Raw genomic sequence first — 19,438 nt, forward strand, 5'->3', positions numbered from 1 at the left:
AAAATTTTAAGCACACAATACTGTATTACTATAAGAACCATCCTGTATATTAGATCCTCAGAATTTATTTGAAAAATTTGTGGCTTTGACTGATACAAACTCACTTCCTTCTCTCTTAGATCCTGACAGACACCATTTTATTCTTCTGTTTTTATGAATTCTCTCTCTCTCAAGATTTCTCATGTAAGTGATACCAAAGAATATTTGTCTTTCTCTTTCTGGCTTATTCACTTAGCAAAATACCCTCCAGATTGATCCTGTTGTTGCAAATGACAGGATTTCTTTCTTCTTTTATGGCTGAATCATATCCCATTTTATGTATTGATACAGCACATTTTTTAATAAATTACAATATGTACATTTTTTAAATCCATTCACCTGATGATGGACATTGAAGTTGCCTTTATATCTTGGCTACTGTAAATAAAGTTTATAAATGCAGGAGTGCAGATTTCTCTCAGAGATACTGATTTCATTTATTGAACATCCAGGAATGGGATTGCTAGATCACATGGTAGTTCAATTTTTAATTTTTGAGGTAGTTAGTTACTATTTTCCATTATGGTTATATAATTTTACTTCCATCACTAGCATATAAGAGTTTCCTTTTTTCCCACATTCTCACCAATATTTGTTGCCCACTATCTTTTTTTTTTTAATAATAGCTGTCCTAACAAGTGTGAGGAGATATTGTAGTTTCAGTTTGCATTTACTTGATATTAGTTGATGTTGCCTATGAATTTTATATCTTATCCAAGAAATGATTGCTAAGATTAATGTCAAGAATATTTTTACCTATGTTTTCTTTCAGGATTTTCATGGTTTCAGGTCTTACATTTAAGTCTTTGATCTGTCTTGAGTTAATTTTTATGAGAAGTGTAAGATAGGGGTCCAACTTCATGTTTTTGCATTTGAATATCCAATTTTCCCAACATTATTTATTGAAGAGACTGTTCTTTCTTCATTATGTTCTTGGCACCCTTATCAAAAGTTAGGTTACCACGAATAAATTGGTTTACATCTGGACTCTATTCTGTTCTACTAGCTTATGGGCCTGTTTCTATGCAAGTACCACACCATTTTGATTATTATAGCTTTATAGTATGGCTTGAAATTAGGCAGTGTGATACCTTTTGTCATTTCATACAAATGTACAGTAGTTTTTGTTTTGTTTTCTTCCCCTAGGAAAAATGCTACTTGAATTTTGATAGAGATTTCATTAACTCTGTGAATCATTTTAGGTAGTATGGGCATTTTAACAATACTAATTCTTCCAATTCAAGAACATTGAATATCTTTATATTTAGTTGTGTATTCTTCTACCTTTTTTCATCAAGCTCTTATAGTTTTCAGCATACAGGTCTTTCCCCTCTTTGGTTAAATTTATTCCTAAGTACTTTACTGTTTTCAATGCTATCCTAAATGGCATTACTTTTTAGATTTCTCTTTCAGATAATTTGTATTTAATGTATAGAAACAAATTACTTTGTTAAAGAACTACACAAAACAGTGTCCAAACATATCAACAATATTTTGTCAATAGAATACAAAATTGCTTAACATGCCACTTGAAAAATAGAAACAACAAGTGAAGATATGTAAATAACCTAGACTCCACTGATGGATGAATGCATAAAGAAGATGTGATCTATCTATAATAAAGAAGGACAAACCTGACTTCATAACAGATCAATTCCTTTAGCTCTAACCCTTGTACTCTGTTGCCTGTGTTTAGTCATGCTTGCTCTGCATCTTTGTAAAAGAATGTTGCCTATAGGCTGAAATAACACATCATGGCCCATTCTCAATGCTCTGACCTTTAAAAGTGTAACTCTTGTATTTCCATACAAATTGTGAAATTATTTGTTCTAGCTCTGTGAAGAATACCATTGGTAGCTTGATAGGGATTGCATTGAATCTATAAATTGCTTTGGGTAGTATACTCATTTTCACTATATTGATTCTTCCAATCCATGAACATGGTATATTTCTCCATCTGTTAGTGTCCTCTTTGATTTCTTTCACCAGTGTTTTATAGTTTTCTATATATAGGTCTTTAGTTTCTTTAGGTAGATATATTCCTAAGTATTTTATTCTTTCCATTGCAATGGTGAATGGAATTGTTTCCTTAATTTCTCTTTCTGTTTTCTCATTATTAGTGTATAGGAATGCAAGGGATTTCTGTGTGTTGATTTTATATCCTGCAACTTGACTATAGTCATTGATTAGTTCTAGTAATTTTCTGGTGGAGTCTTTAGGGTTTTCTATGTAGAGGATCATGTCATCTGCAAATAGTGAGAGCTTTACTTCTTCTTTTCCAATTTGGATTCCCTTTATTTCTTTTTCTGCTCTGATTGCTGTGGCCAAAACTTCCAAAGCTATGTTGAATAGTAATGGTGAAAGTGGGCACCCTTGTCTTGTTCCTGACTTTAGAGGAAATGCTTTCAATTTTTCACCATTGAGGATAATGTTTGCTGTGGGTTTGTCATATATAGCTTTTATTATGTTGAGGTATGTTCCTTCTATTCCTGCTTTCTGGAGAGTTTTGATCATAAATGGATGTTGAATTTTGTCAAAGGCTTTCTCTGCATCTATTGAGATAATCATATGGTTTTTATTTTTCAATTTGTTAATGTGGTGTATTACATGGATTGATTTGCGGATATTGAAGAATCCTTGCATCCCTGGGATAAAGCCCACTTGGTCATGGTGTATGATCTTTTTAATGTGTTGTTGGATTCTGATTGCTAGAATTTTGTTAAGGATTTTTGCATCTATGTTCATCAGTGATATTGGCCTGTAGTTTTCTTTTTGTGTGGCATCTTTGTCAGGTTTTGGTATTAGGGTGATGGTGGCCTCATAGAATGAGTTTGGAAGTTTACCTTCCTCTGCAATTTTCTGGAAGAGTTTGAGCAGGATAGGTGTTAGCTCTTCTCTAAATTTTTGGTAGAATTCAGCTGTGAAGCCCTCTGGACCTGGGCTTTTGTTTGCTGGAAGATTTTTGATTACAGTTTCAATTTCCGTGCTTGTGATGGGTCTGTTAAGATTTTCTATTTCTTCCTGGTCGAGTTTTGGAAAGTTGTACTTTTCTAAGAATTTGTCCATTTCTTCCTCGTTGTCCATTTTATTGGCATATAATTGTTGATAGTACTCTCTTATGATCCTTTGTATTTCTGTGTTGTCTGTTGTGATCTCTCCATTTTCATTTCTAATTTTATTGATTTGATTTTTCTCCCTTTGTTTCTTGATGAGTCTGGCTAATGGTTTGTCAATTTTATTTATCCTTTCAAAGAACCAGCTTTTGGTTTTGTTGATTTTTGCTATGATCTCTTTTGTTTCTTTTGCATTTATTTCTGCTCTAAGTTTTAAGATTTCTTTCCTTCTACTAACCCTGGGGTTCTTCATTTCTTCCTTTTCTAATTGCTTTAGGTGTAGAGTTAGGTTATTTATTTGACTTTTTTCTTGTTTCTTGAGGTGTGCCTGTATTGCTATGAACTTTCCCCTTAGGACTGCTTTTACCGTGTCCCACAGGTTTTGGGTTGTTGTGTTTTCATTTTCATTCATTTCTATGCAAATTTTGATTTCTTCTGTGATTTGTTGGTTATTCAGCAGCGTGTTGTTCAGCCTCCATATGTTGGAATTTTTAATAGTTTTTCTCCTGTAATTGAGATCTAATCTTACTGCATTGTGGCCAGAAAAGATGCTTGGAATGATTTCTATTTTTTTGAATTTACCAAGGCTAGCTTTATGGCCCAGGATGTGATCTATCCTGGAGAAGGCTCCATGTGCGCTTTAGAAAAAGGTGAAATTCATTGTTTTGGGATGAAATGTCCTATAGATATCAATTAGGTCTAACTGGTTTATTGTATCATTTATAGTTTGTGTTTCCTTGTTAATTTTCTGTTTAGTTGATCTATCCATAGGTGGGAGTGGGGTATTAAAGTCTCCCACTATTATTGTGTTATCATTAATTTCTCCTTTCATACTTGTTAGCATTTGTCTTACATACTGTGGTGCTCCTGTGTTGGGTGCATATATATTTATAACTTGTTATATCTTCTTCTTGGATTGATCCTTTGATCATTATGTAGTGACCTTCTTTGTCTCTTTTCCCAGCCTTTGTTTTAAAGTCTATTTTATCCGATATGAGTATTGCTACTCCTGCTTTCTTTTGGTCCCTATTTGCATGGAAAATCTTTTTCCAGCCCTTCACTTTCAGTCTGTGTGTGTCCCCTGTTTTGAGGTGGGTCTCTTGTAGACAACATATGTAGGGGTCTTGTTTTTGTATCCATTCAGCCAGTCTTTGTCTTTTGGTTGGGGCATTCAACCCATTTACATTTAAGGTAATTACTGATAAGTATGATCCCATTGCCATTTACTTTATTGTTTTGGGTTCGAATTTATACACCTTTTTTGTGTTTCCTGTCTAGAGAATATCCTTTAGTATTTGTTGGAGAGCTGGTTTGGTGGTGCAGAATTCTCTCAGCTTTTGCTTGTCTGAAAAGCTTTTGATTTCTCCTTCATACTTGAATGAGATCCTTGCTGGGTACAATAATCTGGGCTGTAGGTTATTTTCTTTCATCATTTTAAGTATGTCTTGCCATTCCCTCCTGGCTTGAAGAGTTTCTATTGAAAGATCAGCTGTTATCCTTATGGGAATTCCCTTGTGTGTTATTTGTTGTTTTTCCCTTGCTGCTTTTAATATTTGTTCTTTGTGTTTGATCTTTGTTAATTTGATTAATATGTGTCTTGGGGTGTTTCACCTTGGGTTTATCCTGTTTGGGACTCTGGGTTTCTTGGACTTGGGTGATTATTTCCTTCTCCATTTTAGGGAAGTTTTCAACTATTATCTCCTCAAGTATTTTCTCATGGTCTTTCTTTTTGTCTTCTTCTTCTAGGACCCCTATGATTCGAATGTTGTAGTGTTTAATATTGTCCTGGAGGTCTCTGAGATTGTCCTCATTTCTTTTAATTCGTTTTTCTTTTATCCTCTCTGATTCATTTATTTCTACCATTCTATCTTCTAATTCACTAAACCTATCTTCTGCCTCTGTTATTCTATTTGTTGCCTCCAGAGTGTTTTTAATTTCACTTATTGCATTATTCATTATATATTGACTCTTTTTTATTTCTTCTAAGTCCTTGTTAAACCTTTCTTGCATCTTCTCAATCCTTGCCTCCAGGCTATTTATCTGTGATTCCATTTTAATTTCAAGATTTTGGATCAATTTCACTATCATTATTCGGAATTCTTTATCAGGTAGATTCCCTATCTCTTCCTCTTTTGTTTGGTTTGGTGGGCATTTATCCTGTTCCTTTATCTGCTGGGTATTCCTCTGTCTCTTCATCTTTTTTAAATTGCTGAGTTTGGGGTCTCCTTTCTGTATTCTGGCAGTTTGTGGAGTTCTCTTTATTGTGGCATTTCCTCGCTGTGTGTGGGTTTGTACAGGTGGCTTGTCAAGGTTTCCTGGTTAGGGAAGCTTGTGTCGATGTTCTGGTGGATGGAGCTGTATTTCTTCTCTCTGGAGTGTAATGAAATGTCCAGTAATGAGTTATGAGATGTCTATGGTTCTGGGGTGACTTTGGGCAGCCTGTATCTTGAAGCTCAGGGCTGTGTTCCTTTGTTGCTGGAGAATTTGCTTGGTATGTCTTGCCCTGGAATTTGTTGGCTCTTGTGTGGTGCTTGGTTTCAGTGTCGGTATGGAGGCGTTTGATGAGCTCCTGTCAGTTAATGTTCCTTGGAGTCAGGAGTTCCCTGGAGTCAGGGTTTGGACTTAAGCCTCCTACTTCCAGTTACCGGTCTTATTTTTACCTCGAATAGCCAAAGCGATCTTGAGAAAGAAGAATGGAACTGGAGGAATCAACCTACCTGACTTCAGGCTCTACTACAAAGCCACAGTTATCAAGACAGTATGGTACTGGCACAAAGACAGAAATATAGATCAATGGAACAAAATAGAAAGCCCAGAGATAAATCCACGTACATATGGACACCTTATCTTTGACAAAGGAGGCAAGAATATACAATGGATTAAAGACAATCTCTTTAACAAGTGGTGCTGGGAAATCTGGTCAACCACTTGGAAAAGAATGAAACTAGAACACTTTCTAACACCATACACAAAAATAAACTCAAAATGGATTAAAGATCTAAACATAAGACCTATAAACATAAGAAACTATAAAACTCTTAGAGGAGAACATAGGCAAAACACTCTCTGATATACATTACAGCAGGATCCTCTATGACCCACCTCCCAGAATATTGGAAATAAAAGCAAAAATAAACAAATGGGACCTAATTAAACTTAAAAGCTTCTGCACATCAAAGGAAACTATTAGCAAGGTGAAAAGACAGCCTTCAGAATGGGAGAAGATAATAGCAAATGAAGCAACTGACAAACAACTAATCTCAAGAATATACAAGCAACTCCTACAGCTCAACTCCAGAAAAATAAATGACCCAATCAAAAAATGGGCCAAAGAACTAAATAGACATTTCTCCAAAGAAGACATACAGATGGCTAACAAACACATGAAAAGATGCTCAACATCACTCATTATCAGAGAAATGCAAATCAAAACCACTATGAGGTACCCTTTCACACCAGTCAGAATGGCTGCGATCCAAAAGTCTACAAGTAATAAATGCTGGAGAGGGTGTGGAGAAAAGGGAGCCCTCTTCCACTGTTGGTGGGAATGCAAACTAGTACAGCCACTATGGAGAACAGTGTGGAGATTCCTTAAAAAACTGGAAATAGACCTGCCTTATGATCCAGCAATTCCACTGCTGGGCATACACACTGAGGAAACCAGAAGGGAAAGAGACACGTGTACCCCAATGTTCATCGCAGCACTGTTTATAATAGCCAGGACATGGAAGCAACCTAGATGTCCATCGGTAGATGAATGGATAAGAAAGCTGTGGTACATATACACAATGGAGTATTACTCAGCCATTAAAAAGAATACATTTGAATCAGTTCTAATGAGGTGGATGAAACTGGAGCCTATTATCCAGAGTGAAGTAAGCCAGAAAGAAAAACACCAATACAGTATACTAACGCATATATATGGAATTTAAAAAGATGGTAACAATAACCCTGTGTACGAGACAGCAAAAGAGACACTGATGTATAGAACAGTCTTATGGACTCTGTGGGAGAGGGAGAGGATGGGAAGATTTGGGAGAATGGAATTGAAACATGTAAAATATCATGTATGAAACGAGTTGCCAGTCCAGGTTGGATGCACAATACCGGATGCTTGGGGCTGGTGCACTGGGACGACCCAGAGGGATGGTATGGGGAGGGAGGAGGGAGGAGGGTTCAGGATGGGGAATACACGTATACCTGTGGCAGATTCATTTTGATATTTGGCAAAACTAATACAATTATGTAAAGTTTAAAAATAAAATAAAATAAAAAGTATAATTCTTTTCCATTCTTATAGAGATACAAAATATCCAGAATAGAAAATAACAATTATATTATTGAAAGCTTATAGGAACATTGTGATCAGACCCAGGTACAGAGCTGCAAGAGCAAAAGAGTTTGCATTTCAATATTCCCTTCCTTTTTAGCATAAAAAAGTCTAAATTATAACTTGAGAAAGTTGGTTCTTTGGGACACTAGTCCACCATCTTCTCAGTCCACTGACTTTTCAAATAAAATTTGCATACCTTGCCCCAACAACTTCTCTCTCAATTTATTGGCCAGTCATGCAGCAAGCAGTATGAATTTGGACTTGGTAACATACATACACAATAGAATATTACTCAACCACAAAAAAGTCATGACATTCGTGACAACATGGATGAAACTTGAAGGTATTACACTAAGTGAAATAAGTCAGACAGAGAAAGATAAATCCCATATGATTTCATTCATATGTTGAATCTAAAAGAATAAAACCAGTGAAAAAATAAAATAAAAAGAAACTCACAGATACAGAGATCAGATGAGTGGTTACCAGAGGGGAAGGAGGTTGGCAGGTGGGTGAAATGAGTGAGGGGGTCAAGTGTATGGGAAAAGATGACAAGTGAAGTTGCAGTGGTGATCACTATGTAGTACATACAAATGTTGAATTATAACGCTGCATATCTGAATGACATGTAACTAAAGAGGAAGAGAAATAGCAAATCAAAAAGGCCATAACTTACTCAACCTATCAAAGGTAAGTATGTGCCAATAGATTATACAATTACCCCAGTACTTATATTTGAGAGGTGATTAAAAAAAAATACAATAAACCCATGTTTGTTTAAACTACTTTCATTACTGATAAATATTCTACATAAAATGTCATGTGTCAGAATGGCAAAGCATTATTATTGTGGTTGCTATACAGATTATTAACTGATGGCATAAGTGGTAGGTCTTTAAAACAGATTAAATATCAGATGGGAAAAAAATACTCAACAGAGTAAAGTTTATTTTTTTTAATACTAACATGTATAGCTATGCATTAAAGATGCCGTGTAAGTGAAACAATTTTATGTAACTTGTCAACAATGATGATTTACTAATACCTCTCCTCAGTAATCTGCCTGCAATGTGGGAGATCTGGGTTCAGTCCCTGGGTTGGGAAGATCCCCTGGAGGAGGACATGGCAACCCACTCCAATATTCTTGCCTGGAGAATCCCCATGGACAGAGGAGCCTGGCAGTCAACAGTCCATGGGGTCGCTAAGAGTCAGATACAACTAAATGACAAAGCATAAAGTGAAAGTGAAAGTGAAGTCACTCAGTCATGTCCGACTCTTAGCGACCCCATGGACAGTAGCCTACCAGGTTCCGCGGTCCATAGGATTTTCCAGGCAAGAATATTGGAGTGGGCTACCATTTCCTTCTCCAGGGAATATCCCCAACCCAGGAATCAAACCCAGGTCTCCTGCATTGCAGACAGACGCTTAACCGTCTGAGCTACTAACTTCTTAGACTAAACAGAGCTCCTCAGTAAAATGGCCTTTTCTTAGAGTCCTGTAGAGAAGTCTAGTGTCCAAAAAGTCACAGACAATAAGTAAGTCAGCCCTAGCCATTTTAAAAATGTGATGTTCATTCTGATTGTATAAATATGTTCAATCTAAATTTCTTGATACCTCAATTTGTTTGCACTGGTCTTTGGCTATATAGTTCACATATTTAAATCAACTGCCTTCTGAAATTTAGGGTTTTAGCCAGAATCTCAGTAAGACTTCCCTTGATATCTAGATTTAAATAAAAAGGGATTTACAAATTGTCAGCGTATCCTGAACAGAAAACCTTGTAAAACAGTAATAAACTGGAGGAATTGCTTGGTGTTAACACAAAGTAAACCTTGTAAACCTAGGAGATAGATAAACCTGTCAATAGAATCACAATTTTAAATGTGAGACTTTATTGAAGTGGTAAATTAGTGGAAGAAAGGGTTTTAAATCAGTTTATTGGTCTTTATGTTCACTTAAGTTGACTACTTGTAGCCGAAACTGCAGAAAGGAAGATAAATTAAGTAGAATCCACCAAAAGGAGCTGGAATTCGTAGTGAACAGAGAGTGCAAAGAATCTCTCCTTAAAAAATAAAAGATAAAAACAAAAATTATACCATGTGTCATAAAAGACAAGTCAGTACAAGAAAGTTTCAGAGTCAATTTTACTCATATTTTAAAGAAAGAAGAATAGAAATTAAGTTTTGTTTCAGTACTGTCCATCACAGTTATCAACAACAGAGAGAAAAAAACAGCTATTCCAATTCTACCACCCTATCTTCTGTACTCAACCACTGTGCGTTTTGGTCAGTAATACGTACTAAATTATGTCATATCCAAACTGAGGTTGAAATCTAATCTCCAGTGTGACTGTAACTGGAGACAAGGCCTTCAAGAAGGTAATTGAAAGTGAAAATATTAGTTGCTCAGTCATGTCCAGCTCTTTGTGACCCCACAGACAGTAGCCTGCCAGGCTCCTCTGTCTGGGGAATTTTCCAGGCAAGAATACTGGAGTGGGTAGCCATGCCCTTCTCGAGGGGATCTTCCCAACCCAGGGATTACACCCAGGTTTCCCACATCTGAGCCCAAGAAGTTAATTAAGGTAAATGAGATCATAAGGTGGATGCCCTGATTCAATAGGACAATTGTTTTTATAAAAGGAGAGAGAGATACCAGGAATGGTCACATTGTGATGAAAAGGCCATTTGAGGACACAGTGAGTAGGTGACTGGCTGCAAATCAAGCAATCAGGCTTGAGGAGAATCTATGCTACCTGTAGCTTATCTTGGACTTTCAACTTTCAGAACTGTGAGAAAATAAATTTCTGTTTTTTAAGGTACCCAATCTATGGTATTCTGTTATGACTGCCCTAGCAAACTAGGGTTTTATTTTATTTTTAATTCTAGCATGTATATGCTCATAATCAAGATAAAAACTGTTCATCAGTAACTCTGTTACTGAAAATCAGGCTCCTCTTAAGAATGGAACCAATAAGCTTATGCAGCTAACATATCTCTTGTGCATTGTTTTTATATTCTATAGAATAGGGGCATGGTCAGGCAGAAGGCAAACCGGCACTGCAGCAGTCAGTAACAACCACACAAATACCATGGCAGACATAACTGTGGCAGTCCAGTGCCCCTCAACATGAGACGAAAAGAGCAGAAGCATAACAACATTACACTTGATTTGATGGTGGAAATAGGAAAGAACATCAGTTTGTGTGATCTGAAAAGAAACACTGGTAGTTCAATAAAAGAGTTTGTTTCCATGATCAAAATACAGAAGTCTAAAAAGACAGATACTGAGTACATTCAGACTTTGTGCAAACCATTGCTATTTAATGCATAATTTTGAATTAACTCAATGATTTCTTTCCTGTGTACTCCAATATACACATACGACAATCACCCCTATATTTTAGTTAGTCATGCATGTCTTACATGGTAAAATCATAAACTCCTGGGCAAGAGAGGCACTTCATCTACTTATGATGTGCCCTACACAAATGAAAGAGTTGTATGCAGTTTGGTTCTCTACAAACATTTATCACATCATAGAACTCTGAAACAGACTGGGGGTATCCACAATGAAATCATAATGTAGTTTGATTCTGGCTCAATCCTCTAGTGAATGTAGTTGAAATTAAATATATGCACTATATTTTCTGGTTCACAGTTTTTGGTATATAAAAAAAGACATATTAAAAAACATATCCTATAAACAAATCTTTGCTACTTTTCCAGGCTTTTTAAAAAATCACTGTCTATTCTGTGGACAGTTACAATATTGATGCAATTGTTTAGTTTTGATTAGGTTTGCAAGCTTCTGGCACATACTTCAAAAGCAACATTTAAGCAGAACATATCTAGATTGACTACTTTCATATGTATGGATGCTTCAGGCTTCCTCAAAATAACTTCTTAGAAGTTTCAACGCTATTTACTTGAGAGTCACAGAACACTGACTAATACGTGGATGATCAAATTCTGCTTTTCTAAAGGCAAAATCAATACTTTCTGTGATCTATGAAAGATTATTTCAAAAACCAAAGGTGAAATAGCAATATGTATGGAGATTGAGCATATGCTTGTGTTGCATCCTAATATTTAAAACTACTATTTGGTAAGAAATCTTATCTTCAATTTCATAACCTATTTTGCATGAAGGCAAACTGCTTATCATTAATAAAAAGTCAATGACCTTACATCCTTTACTAAATATTTAAGGGGTCAGTTGATTTTTTTTTTCAAGAAAGAGCTTTTTTCTAAGAAAATGTATGTTTATAAAGGATCTTTTATTCCCTATTTATTCAGGGGACCTGGGTATAGGGACTTCACTCATCTCCCCATAACATTCTATAGTTGCCAGAAGAATGAAAAACATGTATGTAACAAAGACTCAATGTTTGTTGACAACATAGTGGGTTATAAAGTTCTCGAATGCTCCTTAAGCATCAATACTAGATTTAAACTAAATTCACCAGTTTTACACAATAAGATACAGGAACAATAAATGCTGTATAAAATATTTACAAAGAGAAACTGATAAAAAATTAATAAAGTGATTAATAAGAGAGTGAAAAGTCACACCACAGACTGGGAGAATGGTGGTGGTGGTTTAGTCACTAAGTAGTGTCCGACTTTTGTGACCCAATGGACTGTAGCCCGCCAGGCTCCTCTGTCCATGGGATTCTCCAAGCAAGAATACTGGAGTGGGTTGCCATTTCCTTCTCCAGGGGATCTTCCCGACCCAGGAATTGAACCCAGGTCTCCTGCATTGCCGACAGATGCTTTACTGACTGAGCTATGAAGGAAGCCCCAACTGGGAGAATAATTCACAATATATAACCAACAAAAGACTTGTATCAAGAATATAGAAAGAATGGACAAATTGATAAGAAAAAGAGTATGTGAGAAGGTGTTCAATGTTAGTAATCATCAGAGAAATTAAAATTAAAACCTCCAAATATACCACCATACATTCATGAGAATGATAGAACCAAATGTTGGGGATGACATGGGGCAACTGCACCATTCAAACATTCATGTTGGCGGAGATGTCATTGGCATGAGTCCTTTAGAAAAGGTATAAGTGTCATTGGTATAAGGTGTCATTGGTATAAGTCCTCTTGCTGCTGCTACTGCTGCTGCTAAGTCACTTCAATCGTGTCTGACTCTGTGCGACCCAGAGACGGCAGCCCACCAGGCTCCCCCGTCCCCGGGATTCTCCAGGCAAGAACACTGGAGTGGGTTGCCATTTCCTTCTCCAATGCATGAAGGTGAAAAGTGAAAGTGAAGTCGCTCAGTCGTGTCCGACTCTTCACGACCCCATGGACTGCAGCCCACCAGGCTCCTCCATCCATGGGATTTTCCAGGCAAGAGTACTGGAGTGGGGTGCCATTGCCTCCTCTGAGAAAACCTCTTGGGCAGTGTCAACTAAAGTTAAACACAAGGCAACCTGGTGACTTAGTGATTCCACTTCTGTATAAATATTCAAGAAAAAGGAGTGTACACATTCTACCAACTCATGAGAATAATAATAGCTAACTCATTATAGCTGAAAACCGGAAATAATCATATAAATCCCAATGACCACCAACCACAGAGTCAAAGTTAGGAGATTCACATCTGAATCCTTTAAGGTACCATGCAGATCAGATTTGTTTAACTAAGTTAATTTGTGACTATTTTACTAGATTTTTATCAAAAATCCTTTGTTTCATATGACTGACATATTTTTGTGATGTCTATAATGCACACTTTAGCATTACTATTACAGGAAAATATTTTAAAATTATTTCCCTATATTTTTCAGAATAAAATGTCAATATTAAGTAAAATGTTAATATGAAATTGATATTTTCACAAAAGATGGGTAATTTATCATTTTAAAATATATATATATTCATTTTTAAATGGGAAATTTAAATAAATATTAATATCTATTTTGTAGTTTTTTTAAATTCTCACACTTATAAGCTAATTTTAAGTGAACTAATAATTTTTATTTTATAAAAATATTTATTACACAAAAGAACAGAAAAGCATATTTAAAATAGTTACAAAAGTTCCAGAAACAGTTGACCATATAAAAGCCTTGGCTATTGGTCCTTATTACCACTTGATGTGTAAGTCATTGGCAGATTATTGCTACTTTCAGAGGACAAAATAATTTGTTAGTTATCAGCATTATAGCTTAGAAAAATTAAGTACATTGAGATTATTTTTTCAAGTTATAATGAAAATTTCTAAATAAACCCAAAAGAAGAAAGAGAAGAGCAGTACAATGAACTCTCATGTTCTAATTACCCAACTTTGGTAGCTATCAATTTTTTCATTGTTCTTTGGGCAATTTTTTTTAAATCAAGTTTTCAATAATCCCAGGAAACACCTTTAAACACTGAAGTGAATTAAGATTAATTAAAGATTTCTGAATCTTTGAAAGATTCCATCACTTAGGATGGAATCATTCCTTTCACTTAGGATGATTTAGTTCAACTTTATTGGGATAACCCCAGGTAAATAGCTTATTTTCTGAAACCAAACTTAGAATATCAAACCAGAGTCCAAAGGCACTGCACTTACCCTAGTCATGACTCACTGTTTCCTTAGAGGTCTAGCAAGATGCTGTAGAACTACTGGCACATGTAACAACACGGGTAGATCTTAAAAATCATTATGCTATGGAAAAGACACAACGCACAAATGGCTGCACACTGCATGATTCCATTTTTTATGGTATTTTGAAAGACAAAATTACAAGGGCAGAAATCAGATCTGTGTTTACCAGGAACTGGAGATGAAGGGAGGAGACTGAATACAAAGTGTTTTGATGGGACTTTTGTGAGTATAGGAATACTGTATAGCTTGACTGTGGTGGTGCTTAAATAAATATATATATTTGTCAAGAAGCATCAAGATGTACACACAAGAAGGGAGAGTATTATAAGGGTAAATTATACCTCATTTTATGTAGTAAGTCTTCAATAAAAACAAACAAAAATCCTTACTAAACTGTCTGATGGATCACGTATAGAGAAGTCTACCATCTTTCTTGATTGGAATAACACATTATTAATGAGGTTTAAGCTGTTTAAGGTGTTTGATTTAGGAAAACCTTTTCATAACTTTGGTATTCATCAAGGTTCTAATTAAATAAAATAGCCTATATTGTGTCTATTTTTTTAAATAAAGGCAGTACTGTACATTAATTATTTAAAAATTCCACCTAACAGATTGATGTCCACCACATGAACTTAGCAAGGTCTTCTAGAATTTGTACTTACTATACCAGAGTACTTAATTCTATACAATCTTTTGTCATCTTCAATTTAGTCAGTGTGCTTTCTTTATAGAAAATATTGTTCCATGTTGAATCATTCTGAATGTGTTCTGTTTGCTTAATTGTGGGGCGGAGGGGAGGTGCAGTTATACTGGATTATATGGGACTTGACATTTGTATATGGTAAGGATTTAAATAAACTGATGAAATTAAAAGATACTAAAGACTGATAAAATATTTTTGTCTTTGTAAGTGAAGTTACATTATGTCCTGATGTTATAATTAAGTTCTTTCTTTGAAAGGAACATTTTAAATATTTCTTTTATATGCCACTAATGTTATATTAACTAAATCATACACATTATTAAGGTTTGTTTCCTTTGGTTCTCTTGACTTTTATATTTTTAAGGGCACTTGTATATCTTAAAGAAAAATGTAACATTAAAATTTTGTATACAAATATACCTTGAATTATCATATGTTTGTTCTATATTAATAACATAAATATCTATAGGTAAGTAAACCCCACTATTTTAGATTATGCCATGGTTTGTTTGACCTTGTGGTAATACTACCCTTCCAAATTGTTCTATAAAACACACACAGAGATACACACAATCTCAACTGAAAGAAGTTTTCTTTCATTACAGATTCCAGTTCATTCTTAGGTTAGTATTAATATAATTATTTTCAAATGTAGAACAAAATGTTTCCTCTACTAACAAATAAGGACATACATCTGTCATTATTGGAAACCATGCCATATACTCAGACTTTTAGGTTAGATTGTAAACTGCTTTAAAGCCCTCTATTATGACATGTACAAAGACATTTGAAATAGTATTATATTTGCAGACATTTTTTTAGAGTTAACATTAGTATAGGTAGATAGTTCTAAGCACTATAAAGTCCTTAAACAGTTTGTTTTTGTATATTAATGTCAGTGATTACATATCTTTCAAGATTCTTAAATAGGAAAATTATAATACAAAAGAAGGAAACAACATCATTTTTAAACTAACTGGATATTTGAGTTCATAATGTCTTCTTCCTGTTAACCCACTTACTCAGGAATATCTTAACTTCCTAAGAGAGACATCTACAACTGATTCTCCTCTTGTGCCTTTTTTCCCAGGCATTTAAGAAAGTTAGAGAATTCAAAGCAGTAAAAGAGCAGGAGGGACTCACTTACAGATCTGGATATGATTTAGGACACACACATTGAGGTTTAGCTGATCTTAAACATCCAGATTTATCTATTTCATCTTTCATAATGTCTTCATTATTATACTACATATGGAAATGTCAATGAAACCTATTAAACTAGAAAATACTTTATGAAAGTTATAAAATGTTAGTTTGCATTACATTTCAAACAAGAATTGTGGCTAATTCAAAGCACTGTTCATTATCGCTCTCTTTTTCTAATTCAGTGTCTGTGATACTGCAAACTCTGTGGGCATCTAAAAGGTCATTTTCTAATATATATCATTAGCCCTTGGAATTGGGAGGAAACCACCCTAGAGTAGTGGCACGATTGCTTTCATTTCTAAACATAACACATGTCATCTGGGTGAAAGTCATAGAAAGAGTACAGAAATAAAAGTGTGAACTCTACCCATAAAAGAGGAAATATGTTTCAAAAATTTATTTGAAACAGATGAGGAGTAACTAAATTAAAAAAAAATAGATAACTATAGAAAGGCATTATCACAAACGGCATGAATTTTTTTCAAGGTACTTTTAGGAAAAAACACGCTTTCTTTTTCCATAATTTTTTTTCAAATAATACTTTCCAAGTATCTTGAATCAAGTTCTCATTATATTCTAGGAAAAAGACATGGGTCCTGCTATGAGGAGGCTTGCCCCATGATTGAAAAGATAGAAGAGGACCCACATTTACTCAAAACATAACTGAAGAAGAAATCCCCAAGTAACCAATTTTATCACAACATGCCAAAATTGGCAGAATTGGGAATTAAGCACTAAATTCAATTTTTAAGAAATAAATTTACATTTTTACACACATTCTCTATAGATGTATAATTCACACCTACAACTATAACCATAAAAGTGTAGTAAATAAAGAGTTTCAGAACATAGGACGTTGGTTGAAGAGACGACAATAAAAAGTCAGGAATAAATCATTCCTTAAAACACTTATGGATAGTCTCATGTACATTTTAAAAAAATAAAAATATTAAGAAATACCAGATTACGGAGAAGAAGGCAGTTTTACAAAATCATTTTATGAAAGTGGTTCATCTTACCTCAGCTACCAGTTGCTGAAGAGACGGTGAAGCAACAGAGTGGAGACTTGAGTTACCCCTTATAGGCCTGTGGAGACTAATGTAAGCCACAGCATTTCTCTGCAGAACCTTCCTGAAATCCTGAAATTTAAAAAAAAAAAAAAAAAAAATATATATATATATATATATATCTTTAAGATATGTAAAAGTGACAGATTCTACTTTATCAGTTACATGTTGAAAAATAAACATGTCCTACTTAAAATCATTACCTTGCATAATACTTTATATTTTGTATTTAAAGTAATCTCTTACTATTTAATAGAGTACTCAAGGGTCATAAATGTATTTTAAATAATGGTAGCAAGGGTAGTATTTAAATATTTAAATACAATATTTAAAATGCATTTTAAATAAGTATACTCCTTATTGTATATCCATACATTATACAATACAATATTTTAAAGCATGTTCATGTCCCTCAAAAATGTAAAAGTTTAAGAGAAAAATATCCTTATATGGTTTATATAGTATGAGATTCAACTTCAGAATACAGGATGGATATTTGCTCTATGACAGCATTTAATTTTATAGACTTTGAATTAGAAAACAGACATGGATAAATCACTTCAGTGTTTGCATAAAGTGGCTCTTTATTCTGAACAAAATAGGGCATAATACAATTGTGGCCCTGCACAGATTACCTGAAATAAAACCTGATGCATTTCACCCATAAACTAGCATAAAATGATTCAATAGATTAGTTATTTCACTTCTCTGCTAAACACAAATTCCAAAAACTGAAGACCACTGATCCTATTGATAAGTTACCTCTAAGAAGCCCTTCTGTTGTTTTCTTCCTTTTCCTACACAAATATTTAATGAGTAATTATCATGGTGTCAGTTCTATAAGAACATCCTAAAAATTGTATTACTTCATGCCTTAAAAATATTTTTTTCTTCTTCGAACACTATCAGATGAAAGTCTATAAAGGCTTATATATCCAGCACATCAATATTATTCTTAGTTTATGTTGAAAATTCAGTCATACCTCTGTAAAAGAGGTGAAAAGACAATTCATTTTAAAATAAATATTTTGAATAGATATGATGAACTTTAAGCTTAAGTACTCTGCTTTACACATAATGTTGTTATTAAAAATGTTCATTATTACACAAGAGCTATAAAAAAAAAGCTTCTATTAACATACTACCACACTGACAATGTCTATAAGTCAGTCCATTTAATTCTCATGAGAACCTCATAACATAGACATTAGTACACTTTTAGGAGGAATCAAGCCTTGGAGAAATTATTCTTGCCTAAGATCACATGTTCTGTTGTACAGAAGATTTGAAATCTGATTTCTTTGATTACAAAATCTATAGTATCTCCATTATAGCCTGAGATGAAGATTCTTCACAGGAGAGATGGTACATTTTTTAAAGAACCTATTTAGTAGAATGTCATAATTCTCTTCAAGGATCAAAATCAGTATTGAGTCAAATATCTAATAACTCTATCACTATAAATTCCATCTGACCAGTATAGCCTAATATTTTAATTATAACTCTGCATTTCAAGGGGATCCTGAGCAAAACAAAATTAGAAAGGGCATTATGACCTGTCAACAAGTTCTTCCTCACTCATCTTCATTAGGGAATATATTTAGTGCACAAACTGGTTTCATCTAAAAGAAAAAAGTCTTCCATTTTCACAAAAAGTAGGTTTGATAAGAGTAGACAGAACAGGAAAACTAAGTTTTCTAAATTCCTCCTCAACCTGATTGTTACATAAATACTCCATGAACTATACCGAAATAATCTAAGATACAGTAGTTTACAATAGTACATTTTATGAGCTAATAATTAAATTACACAGTATTCACTATTTTCTTTATTATATATTTTTGCTCATCTAGTCATAGAAAAAGCCAGAAAGTGGGTGTATAATTAGTTGTCAAATATGCATATACACATAAATACTTTAAGACAGAGGTCTCTAACCTTTTTGAATAGGAAGAGCATTTTCTATAAGAAACATTTTTTTCCTATGGACTCTTACAGTGTAACAGTTGTATTTTTAGTATCTATTGTTTGAGAAAGTATAAAATGACCAAAAGGTACAACAGAGTCAATAAATAAAATATTTTATTAACTACAAAAAATATTTACTTAAGGTGAAAATATAATTGATCACATACATAAAAGGTCACAATAGTGAATTAATATATGGTTACCATGCATGATGCTCAAATAAATTCCAGGACTATTTGCAATATACTTCCCCATGCAGAAGAGTTAGTGATATTTAGGAATTTAAGTTAGGAACTACTATTGTTGCACAAGCCTACTTTGAGAACACAACTTATAAATATGTGTGCTAAGTTAGAATTAAAATGAATTGACTGAAAATTATTATGGAAAAGGCTGTATGAAAT

At 34.2% G+C, this 19,438-nt stretch overlaps 1 protein-coding gene across 3 annotated transcripts in view; it reads right to left on the reverse strand.

The window, feature by feature from the left end:
• Window positions 1–19,438, reverse strand: part of NAALADL2 (N-acetylated alpha-linked acidic dipeptidase like 2) — a 1,154,148-nt gene that overhangs the window by 424,005 nt on the left and 710,705 nt on the right. For all 3 annotated transcript variants that reach the window (XM_055569014.1, XM_055569015.1, XM_055569016.1), the window contains exon 9: window positions 17,019–17,138. In XM_055569014.1, the coding sequence (XP_055424989.1) occupies window positions 17,019–17,138 (120 nt within the window). The remainder of the gene's footprint in view (window positions 1–17,018; window positions 17,139–19,438) is intronic.

This window comes from Bubalus kerabau, chromosome 2, assembly GCF_029407905.1.
Source record: "Bubalus kerabau isolate K-KA32 ecotype Philippines breed swamp buffalo chromosome 2, PCC_UOA_SB_1v2, whole genome shotgun sequence".
NCBI classification, from domain to species: Eukaryota; Metazoa; Chordata; class Mammalia; order Artiodactyla; family Bovidae; genus Bubalus; species Bubalus kerabau.